General features: G+C 52.0%; 1 protein-coding gene across 1 annotated transcript in view; it reads left to right on the top strand.

Moving 5' to 3' along the window:
• Window positions 1-15,147, top strand: part of Aacs (acetoacetyl-CoA synthetase) — a 41,820-nt gene that overhangs the window by 10,167 nt on the left and 16,506 nt on the right. The window contains exons 4-7 of the mRNA XM_005344356.3: window positions 4,511-4,624; window positions 8,544-8,641; window positions 14,607-14,721; window positions 14,793-14,874. Of these exons, the coding sequence (XP_005344413.1) occupies window positions 4,511-4,624; window positions 8,544-8,641; window positions 14,607-14,721; window positions 14,793-14,874 (409 nt within the window). The remainder of the gene's footprint in view (window positions 1-4,510; window positions 4,625-8,543; window positions 8,642-14,606; window positions 14,722-14,792; window positions 14,875-15,147) is intronic.

The following is a 15,147-nucleotide window of genomic DNA, read 5'->3' as shown; positions in this document are numbered from 1 at the left end:
GCTGGTCTCGAACTCACAGAGATCCGCCTGCCTCTGCCTCCCGAGTGCTGGGATTAAAGGCGTGCGCCACCACCGCCCGGCTTGATTATTCTTACTTGTGAATGCCTGGCCTTAGCTTCTAGCCAGCTTTTCTAACTTAAATTATCTTGCTTCTCTTTAACTACATTTTGCCTCTGGGATTTTTACCTTTCTTTATTCTATATGTCTTTCTTTTTTTTTTACTCCATGGCTGGCTGTGTGACTAGGTGTCTGGCCCCTGGAATCCTCCCTTCTTGTTTTCTGGTTCCTCACTTCTCTAAGCCTAGATTTCTCCTATCTATTCTCTCTGTCTGGCAGCTCTGACTATCCCTCTCCTGCCTCGCTATTAGCTCTTTATTAGACCGATCAGGAGTTTTAGGCAGGAAAAATATATAGTTTCACAGATTTAAACAAATGCAAAATAAAAGAATGCAACACATCTTTGCATCATTAAATAAATAAATAAATTCCATAGCATAAATAAATGTAACACATCTTCAGCTAATATTCTATAACACAGCCACATACTGTTGCTGTGTGACTTTAGGTAAGTTGCTCAGCCTCTCTGGCTGTTTCTGCACTGCCAGGTGGGACAGATGATAGCACTGTTATCCCACTGTTGTTGGGATAAGATGGGCATATCTGTTTGTTTGTGTGTGTGCTCATGAGTACATGCCATGTCTTAGAACAGTCCTCGGCACAGAGGAAATATGCGGGTTCCTCTTAAGAGGTTCTATGTTGGAAATCTGTGCTGCTTTTAACATGGCGGCTGCCCAGTTCCCATATAGCTTCCTGGTGGTCCCCGTCTGAGATTTCAGAGTCCATGGCCACTTCCGACACGAATGCCCAGCACAGTGCTCATGTCAGGTTTGGGCAATGAACAACACCTTTTGCTTCTTCTTCCTCCCTTGGGTTCCTAGCCCCATGGTGCAGTTCAGACTGAGGCGTTGGCTCAGATACCTGCCAGCCTCCACCGTCTCCTCATGGATCCACTCCTCAGACCCAGGCAGGTGCTGGACCTGCTGTTTTGAGCTGTACGGGCAAGTCCCTCCTCTCAGGAAGTTGATGGTCTAGGGAAAGGCCTTTAGTGTTGGGAAGAACAAAATAGCCTAAGAAAAGAACTGGTGGGCTGAGGGGGCCTTGCTTTGGTCAGAGCAGCTCGGGGCAAGGCAAGGGGATGCCTTCTTTCTGTGAACTCACCTGTTCCCTGCCCCCGTCCTTGTGATCATGGCGCATGGCCTCTTGCATTCGGTTGTCCTGGCGCCTTGAACTCACAGAGATCTGCTTGCCTCTGCCTCCACTGCCTGGCTAACATTAGCTTTTTAAGGTCTGTCTTGTTGCACCCACCAGTGTTCCTTCCTGAACACCCATAAGGCCCCATTGCCTGGACGTCTAAGTCTGTGTGCATCAGAGGCTTGGGAAGGCTGCTCTCTGCTCCAGCCCCAGCCTCCTGGTTAGACGCCTCCTTATCCCCCTCTCTGGACTGTATGCACACATGGTTCCTGGTCTGACACCGCCTTGCCTTCCTCTCTGGACCACACACACACATGGTTCCTGGTCCGACACCGCCTTGTCTTCCTCTCTGGACCACACACACACACACACACACACACACACACACACACACACACACACACGCTTTACTCGGTGCTCACATGCTTCACGAGCTCTTGATTTCTCTCACTGCAATATGGGAACAGACTTAACCTCTTAAACCTTAAACCCAAAACCACAAAACAGTGGCCTTCCTGATGTTAGGAGACACTGAACTACTTCTCAGGGTTTGTGGTGCGGACATTCTGGTGGGTGCTGAGCCAAGGGTGATCCACCATCCTTGTGCCCCAGTCCCCTCTCTCCTAGAACACAGCTCAGCTGGGTTGGCATTTCTGTAAATTCTGCCTACCGTGGGTGGAGGAGCCCTCTTCTATCTCACTCTCTGTTCCCTCCCTTCCTTAAAGGTGGAGTTTTGCTGAGCCCACTTTCCTTCTTGTCAGAGCGGCAGGTGCCCCTAAGCCAGGGCTCCCTGTCAGCCTGTAAATTTGTGCTGAGAAGTAAGCTCAGGGTCTGACACCTCGCACTGAGCTTGCTCTCTTCCCTGGCCCAGTGGTGAGCAGCATGGGAACTTGAAGATCACTGTGTTTCATTTTCTGCTGTTTTTCTAACTCACCTCTGCCCTGGTGCTCCACAGGTGTCATCTTGCTGCACCCTGCTCACCTAGGCATCCACCACAGCACTCAGGCTTCCTGCGCTAAAGCCTCCTGCATGTCAGCCTTCTTGCTCCGCTGAGTGGCCAGCAGCCCCTCAGACTCATCAGCTCATCGAGGCTTTTGTCAGCATGGCCACAGTGCTCTCTGAGTATTGCCACAGGGATAAAAAATGGCCCAGGTTGTAGAGGTTGTAGATACGGCACACACCAGGACACCAGTTTTGTGCCTCAGGGAATGAGGAGGCTCACTCTCTTTGCAATTCCAAACCACAAAACTCCCTGCCTCCTCTTCCCAAAGCCATTGACCTTCCAGGACTCCATTTCCTTCACAGCACAGTGCTGTGGCTGTGCAGGGTGACAAAACACCTGACAGCCCATCTTAGGTTTGCCACCTCCGTCCTCAGTCCTTTTGGCTTTAGCTGGCTGACAGGGCTGGTTTACCGCTGCCTGCTGAGGCCTCACCCCTCAGCGTGAGGGCCTCTACAAAGCCTGCCAGAGTCCTCACAGCAGGCAGCTGGCTCCCACACTGGGCCCCTGGGCAGGTGCAAGATCTTATTTTTGTGCTGGGATAGGCATGGCTTTGCCATTGATCTTGTCTGCAGTGCAATTTTACTTCTACTTAGAGCAGAGGTTCTCACCCTGGGGGTCAAAGGCCCCTTTCACGGGGGTCACATATGAGATATTTACATTACAATTCATATCAGTAGCAAAATTACAGTTAAGAGATAGCAGTGCAATAATGTTATGGTTGGAGGTCACCACAATATGAGGAACTGTATTAAAGGGTTGCAACATTAGGAAGGTCAAGAACCACTGACTTAGAAACAGTGTTAGTGGCCCTGACTGACTGACTGATGGGCTTGAGTTGGCAGCTCAGCTGTTACTCGTGGTTTCCACAGTAACCCACTGGTCACTTGGGCTAGGCCTGTGAAACTGCAGGGGCTGTGTGAAGCACCTGCTCCACTGCCGTTTTCAGTTCTCAGCAGTTGATAGCTAGAAGTCAGCGTGGATGTTTTAACATAATTTCTTCGCTGAAGACTCTTGTGAGCCTTGGAGAGCCCTCACAGTGAGGCCTCTGCAGGCAGCAGTGATCATTTAATGTTCTTTTGTTCTTTTGGTGGTAGGCAGGTTAGCAAGATCTTACTTTGTATCCGTGGCCGGCCCTGGAACTCACTGTGTAGACCTTGCTGACTTTAAACTCAGGTTCACCTGCCTCTGCTTCAAAGTGTGTGCCGCCACACCCAGCTCATTTAATTTGTTTTATTCATACTGTTTAATTTTTGCATTGGCTAGTCAGTAAAAATATAACCATCGAAGCCTGACTGAAGGTGGACTGCTACTCAGCAATGAAAGGGAGGTGACAGATGCTGAAAAAAGGGGAGACAGTCCTACATTGACACACTGAGGGGAAGCCCAAGGGCAGTCTCAAGGGCAGCTGCTGTGTCTGTCTGGCCATAGAAACTGGTAATCCCAAAGATGGGAGGAGAAAGACCAGCTACCCAAATTATCCTGGCCAAATTAACTAAAGCAAGCTTTTTATTTCTGTACACAGACTGCCTTCTCCTAAGGCAGGGTTCGAGAGGTCACATTGGTCATGAGGAAGACAAGGTTTTTATAGCTCAGGGGTAGTGAGTTTCTAAATAGGTGATTTGGCTGGCAAAATAGGTGGGGTTACAGGAGCAGCACTTACATATACTAAGTTAGTCATACATAAAGACCTCCTGAAACAGACAAGGTGGTCATAACAAAGTAGTCGTAGTAACAGGTAGTCATAACAACCTTTTGACATGGTTGCCATTTCTTGGATCAGGCAGTACAGAACCATTTGTAGTTAAGATTACAGATGGGGCATAGGCCAATCCTTTCACCATTCAGACTGTCTAGATGGGTAGCAGATTGGCAGTTCCTGGGGGCAGAAGACTATGAGGGGTGTGTGACTGCAGGGTGGTTCTGTGATGATGGACATGTGGTGGTGGCAGTGCCAGGAGGTGTCACAGGTGACAGCTGGGCACACGCTGGCTTCATATTGGTTTCCCTGCCGGCCTCCATATTGCACTCTGGGGTCCTCCCACCTTCTGCCAGTCTGGTTATTTTCATCAGCATCTCCTCTTGGGAATCCTCCTGTAGTTGGAGTCTGGCTAGCACCGGGCCTGGCTCTCTCGAGTGGTGCCACCCTGGCCTTGTTCTGCATTGTCCCATGTGTAGGTCCTTTTTTCCTGTCCTGGCTGACTCAGGTCCCTTCCTGCATGGCCTGTGCATGCTTGAGCTGTCCTGTTCTCTTTTCAGGGGAAGGCAGAGAGGAGATTGTGAAGGTGACCTTTGGAGAGCTGCGGCAGCAGGTGGCTCTGTTTGCAGCCGCCATGAGGAAGATGGGCGTGAAGAAGGGGGACCGTGTGGTCGGTAAGAGCTTTTGTCCTCCCTCTCTTTTCTTTCTTTCTTCTCCTCATCTCTTTTTTCCCTCCTCTTCTCCTTTTTCCCTCTCCTTCTCCTTTCCCTCCCCTCCCCCTTCCCTTTGGTAAATGCCTTTTAGTGCTGTGGTGGTTCAATCCCTAGTACCAAACTCAAACCAAATCAAACCAAGCAAACAACAAAATGGCCCAGAAAGTGGAGAGACTTGAAAAAGTTTAGCCATGTATACACCCCTGTATGACTCCAGCCTTATACACCGGTCAGAGTTGATTCAGAGTGTGAATTGCAGAATGGCCTGGATGTGGTGGTGCACCCATCATTCCAGAATCTGGGCAAGAGGATTGCAAGTTCCAGACCAGCTCAGGTTCCATAGGGAGATCACATCTCAAAACAAAGCCAAGCCGGGCAGTGGTGGCACACGCCTTTAATCCCAGCACTTGGGAGGCAGAGGCAGGCGGATCTCTGTGAGTTCGAGACCAGCCTGGTCTACAAGAGCTAGTTCCAGGACAGGCTCCAAAACCACAGAGAAACCCTGTCTCAAAAAAACAAAAACGAAAACAAAAACAAAACAAAACAACAACAACAAAAAAACCACAAAGCCAATAACAACATAAAACAACAGGAAAGATAAGGTAATGGGGCTGGAGAGATGGCTCAGAGGTTAAGAGCATTGCCTGCAGACATACACACAGAAAGAATATTGTATGCATAATAAATAAATAAATAATTAAAAAAAAAAAGATAAGAATCCCCTACCCCACTGTTCTGTGGGGACCAGGAATTCTCTTCATTGTGTTTCCGGAGCAGAAAGTGGCAAGGATGTCCATCCAGGTGTGGTCTGTGCAGCTGGTAGATTAACAGATGCACATAGGTGTTAGCGCTGCCATGGGGCAGTGTGGAGGAGGAAAGGGGCCAAGCAGCAACATAGCCTGTGCCCTGCGGATGATGAGAACAAGGTGTCTGTAGGAAGGGGGGGTGCTGTGACAGATGCCAGGCACTTACCTGTCATGGCTTTTCACCCTACCTGCCCCACCCAGAGCTGCTCAGAGCCTTATTCCCTCTCAGTGCCTTTCTTCCCCAAAAGATGTACAGAACCCTAACGCAGTCAGTGTGGACAGAGGGAGTCTCTGGACTTGGGCCAGGAGCTTATTGGGGACTGCTGTTCAGGAGGCACACTGAAATCTGCAGGCCTCCAGGCCTGGAAGTCCCTCCCAAACTGTCACTGCACCCCACTGTTCCCTCAGGTGCTTTATACTTCCCGCTAAGAGCTGCGCAGCCACCGTCCAGTCCTGCTTTCCGGCTTGGTTTCCCAGCAGGAGGAAGGCTCGTGGGTAGCTGCCCTTAACCCAGCAACTTCAGTTAGTTAATGGCGGGTAGGGTGTGCCCAGGGAGAGCCACTTTTCCAGGGCAGCTTGGGGCGCAGTCTCTGACCCACAGTTGGACAAGGCCACAGGCCAAGGCGATGATCTGAGTGGTTACGTGCCATTTTCTGGCAGGGTTATGCCTCTCTTGAGGAGACTGGCTGACAGCAGATGCCAGCTTGTGTTTGCAGAGGGTGGGTCTGCAGCCACAGCACAGGGAGCAAATCCGAGGCTGGCCCTCTGCAGCTCCTTCTTAGACGGTGGGCAGGGCATGGAGTGAGCACAGCCTGTGCTGGTTGGCAGGAAAGGCGTGTGCCAGCTCACCCCACTCTGTTGCCTGACTTCTGTGTTTCCCCACTGCACCTGGCACACCGAGGTGCACAGGCACTGCCTCCCTAGGGACCACCCCGGCAATGCTTTGGCACATTCCCCACCACTCTACAGTGTCAGCTTGACTCTTCTTTGGCTCATGCCTCTGATGTCATCTTTCTGTTGTTTGTCTGGCCTGCATTCTCCGGGGACGGGCTCCGTGTCTGTCCCTGAAGATAGGCTCTGTTTCCATTCTTGGCCTGACACGTGCTGTGGAGGTCAGGCACACAGCTGGCATCCAATAAATAGCTGTTGGGGGAATGCGTGTGAGGGCCGGGCCAGCAGTCCGTCTGCTGAGGTCTTCATTCGTTTGTCTTTGGCGGCAGCCTGTTATGTGGCCCAGGCTGGCCTGGAACTTAGCTCCTTGTGCATGTGTCACTGCATGCAGCCATTGCAGCTGCGGAGCTGAAGCATCACTTTCTTGTGTCCTTTTTGGCCCTGTTTCAGCTGTTGCTTTTTGAAGTTGAGTAAAGCAATGCTGAAACCATGTCTCTCTTCCTCCTCCTCCTCCTCCTCCTCCTCCTCTTCTTCTTCTTCTTCTTTTTTTTTTTTTTTTGAGAAAGGGTTTCTCTGTGTAACCCTGGCTGTCCTGGAACTAGCTCTGTACACCAGGCTGGCCTCGAACTCACAGAGATCTGTCTGTCTCTGCCTCCTGGGTGCCGGGATTAAACATGTGCACCACCACTGCCCAGCTGCCTCTTCTTATTCTTGTTTTTCTTCCCACCAGCTTGTTTTATGGTGCTGGATTGGAACTCAGGGCCGATGCTTGGCAAGGCTCCTCCATCACTGAGCTGTGAGCCAGCCCTCATTTGCATTTTTTTCAAATCTGTCTGTAGCAGGTGTTTCTGAGAGAAGGTAGCAGTGCCAGGGGACCTTTGAGACCCATCCCTGGGCTGGGCCCTCCCTGGGGAGACTGGCTTAAGCAGCCAAGGCTCTTGAGTCAGTCTGGCTCTTGGCCTGCCCTTCTGTGGCTCTCAGTCAGCTTCCTGCTGCCCTGACCATTGTCCCATGTGAAGAGTGACTTAAGTGTCAAACAGCACAGGTGCTGCAGGGCTGAGGAGGGGTGTTAAACTGATTGTAGCTGTCTTCTTTTGCTTGCAATGTGGCTCCTGATGACTTTGGAAGGTAGGCCTGATGACTTTGGAAGAGGGCGGGCTGCTGGTCATGTCAGCAGGTAGTCCCCATTTGGCAGTGAGTCCAGCCTCCCTTGGGTAACAACAATGACGAGGCTCTTCAGTTCTGCTCATGGGCAAGTGAACACTTCTGCAGTGGCCTTGCTACCTGCCAGGCACCAGTTGCTCTTTGAGGGGACTCTGCTTGAGCCCTGCCCTTGGAGTGCCTATGGCCCATCAGCAGGGAGCACACAAGCTTAGAGAGGCAGAGTGCAAACTGTCGTGTCTCTCTGGAGAGGGTCGTTACAGCCCCAGGTGGGCATTGGCTATGGCCCATCTCCCAATGCCTGTGTTGAAGTCCTTTCTCCCAGAGTTCTGGCACTGGTTTTGTTGATGGTGGTCCCTCTGGCTGTAGATGTTACTTGATTCCCTGCATGGTGCCAACTTCCCGAGTGTTGGGGCCTCCCCTCCTTCTGCCCTGAAGAGTTACACACAGCTCTCTCCGTGCGTGTGCTCACACGTCCTCTCTCATTCCACCCACCCATCTGCCAGACAAGCACGTTACTTAGGGTGTGCAGAGTGCGCTGAAAGGTATTTGGCAAAGCAGATATGAAGACAGGGGAGGTCTTTGCTGTCCCCTGAGAACCCCACATTAAACAGGTGCTACACACATGGCCAGACTGCTACAGCACTCCCAGCTGTTTCTTAAGTGCCTAGCTTAGGGAAGGCCTCCTAAAGAAGTGCCATGTGATGGAAGAGCTGAAGGACAGGTGTGCACGAGTGTGGACTGGTGCGTGTGTGGGTGTGCTTAAGTACAAAGTGCAAAGGCCCCGGGGATGAAGACGCTTAGAACACTTGAGGGACTGAACGAAGCAAACAGTGTGAGGGAGAAGAGCCGGGAAGTGAAGGGACCACCCTGGTTCAAGTGTGGAGATGGACTACTGAGGCACGGTGAGTGCGCTTGCTGGCATCTCTGTTTCTCAGATACTTCAGGCCTCTCAGAGAAACGTCCAGAAGACTGGTGCTTTGACTCTCTCAACCCAGATTTTTCTCCCCTCCCTCCCACAGGTTATCTACCCAACAGCGCGCGCGCCGTGGAGGCCATGCTGGCCGCTGCCAGTATTGGTGCCATCTGGAGTTCCACGTCGCCAGACTTTGGTGTGAATGTGAGTTGAGGTCCTGTTGGAGGGGTCAAAGAGTGTCCCTGGTCGGGGGGGGGGACTCCCCAACCCCTTAGAGCTTTTGGCTGTTTGAGCTGAGCTCTGAGTGTCTCCCTGCACAGCCATAAGAGGGAGGGGAAGGCTACAAGGAAGGATCTTGTCATGGGTGCTGGATTGATTGATGGAGCACACAGCCTCACACACACCCAATGTGAACAGGGAGGGATCTGGTTTTGAGTCATTTAATTTTTCTTTTTTAGACAAAGCCACACTCTGTAGTTCAGACTGCCCTTGAGTTTAAGGCTCAATCCTCCTGCCTTAGCCTTTCAAGTTCTAGGATTAAAGGCATAAGCCACCTCACCTGACTTGGGCTTTGTTTTGAAGTTTACAAACAAACTGGTTCTGGTTTCCTTCCTGCCCCCTGGTTCTCACTTCTCGGTTAGCAGGTGGTATGTGCATCCGTATTTGCTGGTTTGGTGTCATGATGTCACCTGGCCTTCTCTGCCTGGGCCTTTGGGACTCTGAGCTTTCTGCATGTCTGTCCTAATCTCCTTGGGCTTTCTATGGAACCGTGGTGCACTGGGTGTGTCCAGAGTGGCCCAGGCAGCTGGAGTGTGTTATAGCGACCGGGGAAAGCCTTCTCTGGCCACAGTCATCAGGTCAGTATGGCCCTGGACTCATGGACTACCAAGTGCCAGGAGGATGTGCACTGTAGCAGGACACATGGTGTCCATGCCACCAGCTCTCCTGATGCCAGCTGCTTCTGACCCAGGCTGGGTCAATTGGTGTGGCCAACAGCTGGGGGTTGGTCTGGGTGCTGGACTGGTAGAGCATGGGCTGAGTTTGGGGTGTATTCCTGGGTCATTCTTCAGGGGTGAACGTGTAAACTCACATCTGCTAAAAGAGGCCTGTTCTTTCAGCAAAGACATTTGTGGTATCATCTCATCGTCTCATGGAGGAGGCGTGATTGTTCAGGGACCCTCACTTTGGTCCATGGCCCAGTGAGCAGAGGTGATGTCCCATGTGTTCTTTTCTACTTCCTGTGCCCTTTCCCACATAGAACCAACCCCAGGACTGTCTGGGATCAGCAAGGGTTGGCCTAGATTGAAACTCTGCAGGTGGCTACCAGCCCCAGGGCCTACTGTGGGGCTGAATGAGCTATTTGGGGCCCATAGAGTCCTCATAGGAGGTTCTAACAAGGTGGCCCTAGGTGCTGTTCTGATTGGGTCCCTCAGGTGGTGGTTAAGAGTCAGGTGGCAGAAAGGTCTTTGGGTATGAGGCTGGCTACCTGAGGTCTAGAACCTGGGATGTGGACCCACAATGCACCTATGGGCACTGAGAGGATGCAGGAGGCCTCTGGGGTTGGGACCCTTTTAACCGTTGGGTCAGTAAATACTGGCTCTTGCTCACTAGGAGGGAGAGAGCACTTTGTCATCAGCACTGGAGTATCCTGTGTGGGGGCCGCAGACCTGAGGCAGAGCTCCAGCATTGGCCTTCCGGTGGTGGTGGTGGTGGGGTGCACCCTTTAGTGGACTGGAGTGCCCTCTCCTGGGTAGATGTTACCACCAGAGAGAGGCCTGTGACTCCAAAGGACTGGTCTCCTGTGAGTGGGTTCCCTGGCTCTTTGTCTTGCAATCTGGAGTCACAGCTGCAGGCCGGGTGATTCTTGTTTGCTTGTTTCTTGACACTAGGGGGCAGCAGGACTCCACTGTCTCCTCCATCCTGCAGGGCCTTGGCTGCGTCTCCTCCTCGACCAGAGGCTGCTGCTGTGTTTAGCCACTCAGCTTCAGACTCTAGGTAGGGTCTCCTTTCACTGGTCCTCTTTCCTGCCTTACACAGGAAGCGAGCCTAGAGCTGCCTGGCAGGGGACAGATAAATGGCATCTTATGAAAGGCTTCATGAAAGGCTACCCCTTGCCTACTGGCTCCTGGTCTAGGGCCCTACGTCCCTGGCTGTCCCAGTGTTTGCTCATCTCCACATCTGTTCCCTATGAACTGTGGCCTTGGGCAGATCCAAAGTCATTGAATCTGCTGCTCAGACTGCCTACTCGAACTGACCACCCTGGGAAGGGTTTCGGGAGCGGGGAGCAGGTCCATTTCTCTGACATGTACCATGGCCTGTCTTAGTCTCCCGACCGCTGCTGCTCTGCTGTGCTCTGTGTAGCACACGTGTGGGCTTGTGGGCCATTACGCCACAGGACGTGACCCGCTCAGTGCCGCACTTGCCAGCCACTTGTTTTTTTTTTTTTCTGTTTTCCGTTCTTTTAGAGACATCAGGGAGGCCACCCTCTAAGAGGCCATGTGCTTTAGGGCTCAGCCTGCAGCCTGTTGCCCTCATTCTGCAGTGTGCTTCAGTTGCTTGAGGTTTATGTGAGTGGAAATAGGACAGCCACTGTCCTCACTCTGGTGGCCATCTGTGTGACTCAACATCAGCCACTGCTTTCCACACCTGGTTGGTTGCCAAGTGCTGGCGGGGTGTTCATTGTAGCACAAGGCAGCTGGCCCAGCTCTTGGGACCTCAGCAGGCCCACTGCTCCTTCACGTGCTCTGAGCCCTCGGCCTCACCTGCCCGGCCGGGGGAAGCTTCGGCTGTGACCTGCAGGCTCTGACTTGGAAACACCTGTCTTCTTTGCTGTCTGACTACTACCACTGTGACTGGGGGTATCTCTGCGTTGTCTGAACCTTAGGCCTTATCACCGTGGCTGGGGGTGTCCCTGCAATGTCTGAGTACTATCACCGTGGCTGGGGGTGTCCCTGCAATGTCTGAGTACTATCACCGTGGCTGGGGGTGTCCTTGCAATGTTTGAATACTATCACCATGGCTGGGGATGTCCCTGCAATGTCGGAGCCCTAGGCCTCTGGCTGCTGGGTCTTCCTTTTGGCCAGTTGAAAATGGAGATGGTCTTCTGAGATGAAGACCCTGCCACCTGCTAACACCCTTCCAGGCTAGCTCCTTCCCAGTCTCTCTGGCTTTGGGCTTTCTAGACTTGCCCTTCCTTCTGTGAACGCTGTCCTTGGTCCCATGCCTGGTGTTCCCTTCTAGGTGCTGATGTGATCTGCCCGGGGCCCTCAGCACCCACTTCTGTCCTGCCATCTATTCTGTGTGTTGCTCCAACAGAGCAGCCTGTCAGTTGGGAGCCCTGGTACCCAGGGGTCAAGCTGCAGCCCCAGCAGTGCCACTGGCTTCTTGGCATGCTCTGCTCCAAGGTCTTAGTCAGTTCTTCTCAGTAATGTTCCCAAGTCCTGGTGCCACGAGAGTCAAAGGAGGGCATGACTTTGACAAGCTTAGAACATGCATGTAAGTCAAGGGCTTCGAACATTGTTATGAGTGTTTACTGACAACCATTTTTTTTTTACCACCTAACCACGGACTCTCCATCCGTGTTTGTGTCTCAACCACACAGCAGGCAGAGTTCATGTTCTTGTGTGGTTGAACGCTTCCTATAGCAAAGATCAAGACAGGCCCCTGTGTCTGTGCTGTAGGTGTTCAATGGTCCTGGAATGTTGGGGAACCCTTTGTTTATGGGGTGAATGAGGGAGGGAGACAGGTGTTGGGCACTGTTGTCACTGCACCAGGTCCTGGGCGCTCACCACTCAAAAGCCAGTGTCTGGGAGGCAAGGGTTGGAGAAGAATCAGGTTTATTCAAAAAGGAAGGCTAGAGAGGTCTGTCAGCCCTGGTGCCCTGTCCTGGGAGAGTCTTGGGTACAAAGGGGACTTTCATGGGGGAAGGGAAGAGTGGGGCCGGGAGGTTGGATCTTTGTCACCCCCGGGGAGAAGGGGGAGTCTTCCTTTCCCCTCTGTTCTGAGCAGAGCACCACAATGGGGTTCAGTGAACTTCCAGGGCTGACAGCCCCTACAGAGACTTCCCTTCCGAAGGCAAGACCTCACGGTCCTCACACTTGCGTTTACTGGTGGGCAGGGGGTGATGGCCCTCAGTCAGAGACTCTCTGAGGTGATAGTCACACTTTGGACATGGCCTGCTGCACTGTAAGGGGCTGTGTGTGAGTGTCTTTCAGGGCTAATGACTGTCTTCTCAATCAGATTTGGCAAGAATTTTATTTTGTTGGGGCAAAAAATAGGTTTACTGTTTTTTATATAATACTTTTATAAAAGTTAATTTTTTTTTGTTTTGTTTGTTTTTCGAGACAGGGTTTCCCAGTAGCTACGGATTCTGTCCTGGAACTCACTCTGTAGACCAGGCTGGCCTTGAACTCACAGAGATCTGCCTGCCTTTGCTTTTCAAGTGCTGGGATTATTAAAGGCGTGCGCCACCATCCAACAATAATTTTTTATATTATACTAGTTCACTAGTATAATTCTTTCCTTTTATTTTTAAATTTTATTCTTTTTTTTTTTTTTCCTCCAGAAGGAGTTTCTCTGTGTGGCTGCCTTGTCTGTCATGGAACCCGATTTGTAGACCAGGATGGCCTTGAATTTCAAGATCCATCTGCCTCTGCCTCCTGAGTGTGTGTCACCGGCCCTGCTCTTAAGTTTTATTTTTATTTTTTTAAATAATTATGTGTGTGTTTGCTGTGTCTGTGTGGTATGCATGACACAACATATATGTGGAGGTCAGAAGACAACTTTGTGGGGTCAATTCTGTCTTTCTGTTTTTCTTGGGTAGGCTAGTGTGACTGGCTGTCAGCCTCGCACCCTCACCCTCTGGCTGGCTCAGCCTGAGCTTGAACTCACGAACTCGTGATCCTCCACTTCAGCCTATAAGTGCTGGCGTGAGCAGCAGTGCCCTGTCCCATTCTTCTCTGAGCTGTCTGCATTGTGAACACTCTTTTAGAAGTGGAACCAGAAGCAACGACACCAGAAGTTGTTTTCCCATGACCTTCTGATCATGTTCGTATTTTGGGAGAGTGGGGACCCTCGTGGGTTCCCTGGCAAGTGCCCTGCACATGGGAGGTGGAGTGAACCCACTGTGCCTGTGCTCTGCTGTCAATCAGTGTGGGCTTGGGAAAATGATGGCATTGAGGTGAGCTCAGTCCCGGAACACAAGATGCCCAGGCGTGAGGGTGTATCATAACTCCAGGTGGGCTGCCTGGCAGGGACAGATTGCCAGGCTGAGGGGATGCTGCTGTAGCCTGGGGGGGGGGCACCTTGAATTGTCCCCGCCTTTTCGATTCCTGCTGAGTCAGCGCCTCTCCCTGCTGAGCATCACACAGGGAGCTCTGGAAACACTGAGCACTGGAGCAACTAATTAGTCACACTTAGGGCTCTAATTAACCTAATGGTCCCTCTGCAGGTGGCCAGACCCTGTCTGTGATGTGTGGTGTCCCTGTACATGTCCTGAGCAGCTGCTGGCAGAAGTGCAGAGGGGTGGAGCCTTCCCTGCCTCACTGGCCTTGCTAGCAGTGGTAGTGGCCTCCTGGCCATCCTGGGTGGGGCAGGGGCTGGGAAAGTCTGCTTCAGTGCTTTGATCTGTTCTCCTTTGGGGGCATACAGCAAAGGGGTCCCCTGGCTGTGCCTGTCTACATTAATTTGTATGGGTGGTAGGAAGGGGCTACCCTTGGTTGGCTGTGAATTCCCCGTGCGTGGTGCACAGTTGTATTGGTAAGCCTGCTCCTCCAGCCAGGGCTTCCCGAGCAGCGTGCGTGCTTACAGGAGAATGTGAACACTTGCAGGTCGATGCAGGTTCCTCCTACACCGAGGTTTCACAGAACGTGCACCCTTCTGGAAGGCAGATGGCTGTGTTTGTGGAGGGCTGTGGTGAGAGGTGGCCTGTGCAGTGAGGACCCTCTGCTGGGGCCGACAGAACCTTTTCTGTTTTAGGTCATGCTTCCGAGTCTTTGGCCTTTTTAATGTCGAGGCCTTCCTCGGTGTGGCCATCACTGAGGAGAGTTTGCATGGGCTACCTGTATTGGCTGCAGGTGCTGAGGACAAGTGACATTGCTCGGCCCTGACACTGACATTTTTTTTTTCTCCTGCATTTATCGTTTCCAATGATCCCTTCTCTCATTTTTAGGGTGTCCTGGACCGGTTTTCTCAAATTCAGCCAAAGCTTATCTTCTCCGTGGAGGCTGTTATCTACAATGGCAAGGAGCATGGCCACCTGGAGAAGCTGCAGCGAGTTGTAAAAGGTACTTGGGGCCCTGCCCTGGGTGCATGCACAGACAACAGCTGGGTCTGACCTTGTCCACCCCTCCTTCAGGACTGCCTGACCTGCAGAGAGTGGTGCTGATCCCCTATGTCCTCCCAAGGGAGAAGATAGACATTTCCAAGATCCCCAACAGGTGAGGAGCCACCGCTCTCCAGACTAGGTCCATCCATATATCTGAGGTGGGGAAGCCATTAGCTGAAACCTTGCCGTGGTATGGAGTGTGGGAGGCCCCCATGATGAGTCTCTCCAGACCAGATAGCAGTGAAATACAGGCACCTTCAGCTTCCTTCCTGTCTTGCTGTGGCCAGGGAAGACATCAGGCCTGCCTTCCTGGATTGGGCAGAGCAGGCTGGTGTTATATAATGTGTGTGCACAGGCATGCTCACATGTGTCACCCACGTGGCAC

The sequence above is a fragment of the Microtus ochrogaster genome, chromosome 2, assembly GCF_000317375.1.
Source record: "Microtus ochrogaster isolate Prairie Vole_2 chromosome 2, MicOch1.0, whole genome shotgun sequence".
NCBI lineage: Eukaryota > Metazoa > Chordata > Mammalia > Rodentia > Cricetidae > Microtus > Microtus ochrogaster.
This window is presented reverse-complemented; position numbering and strand designations above follow the sequence as displayed.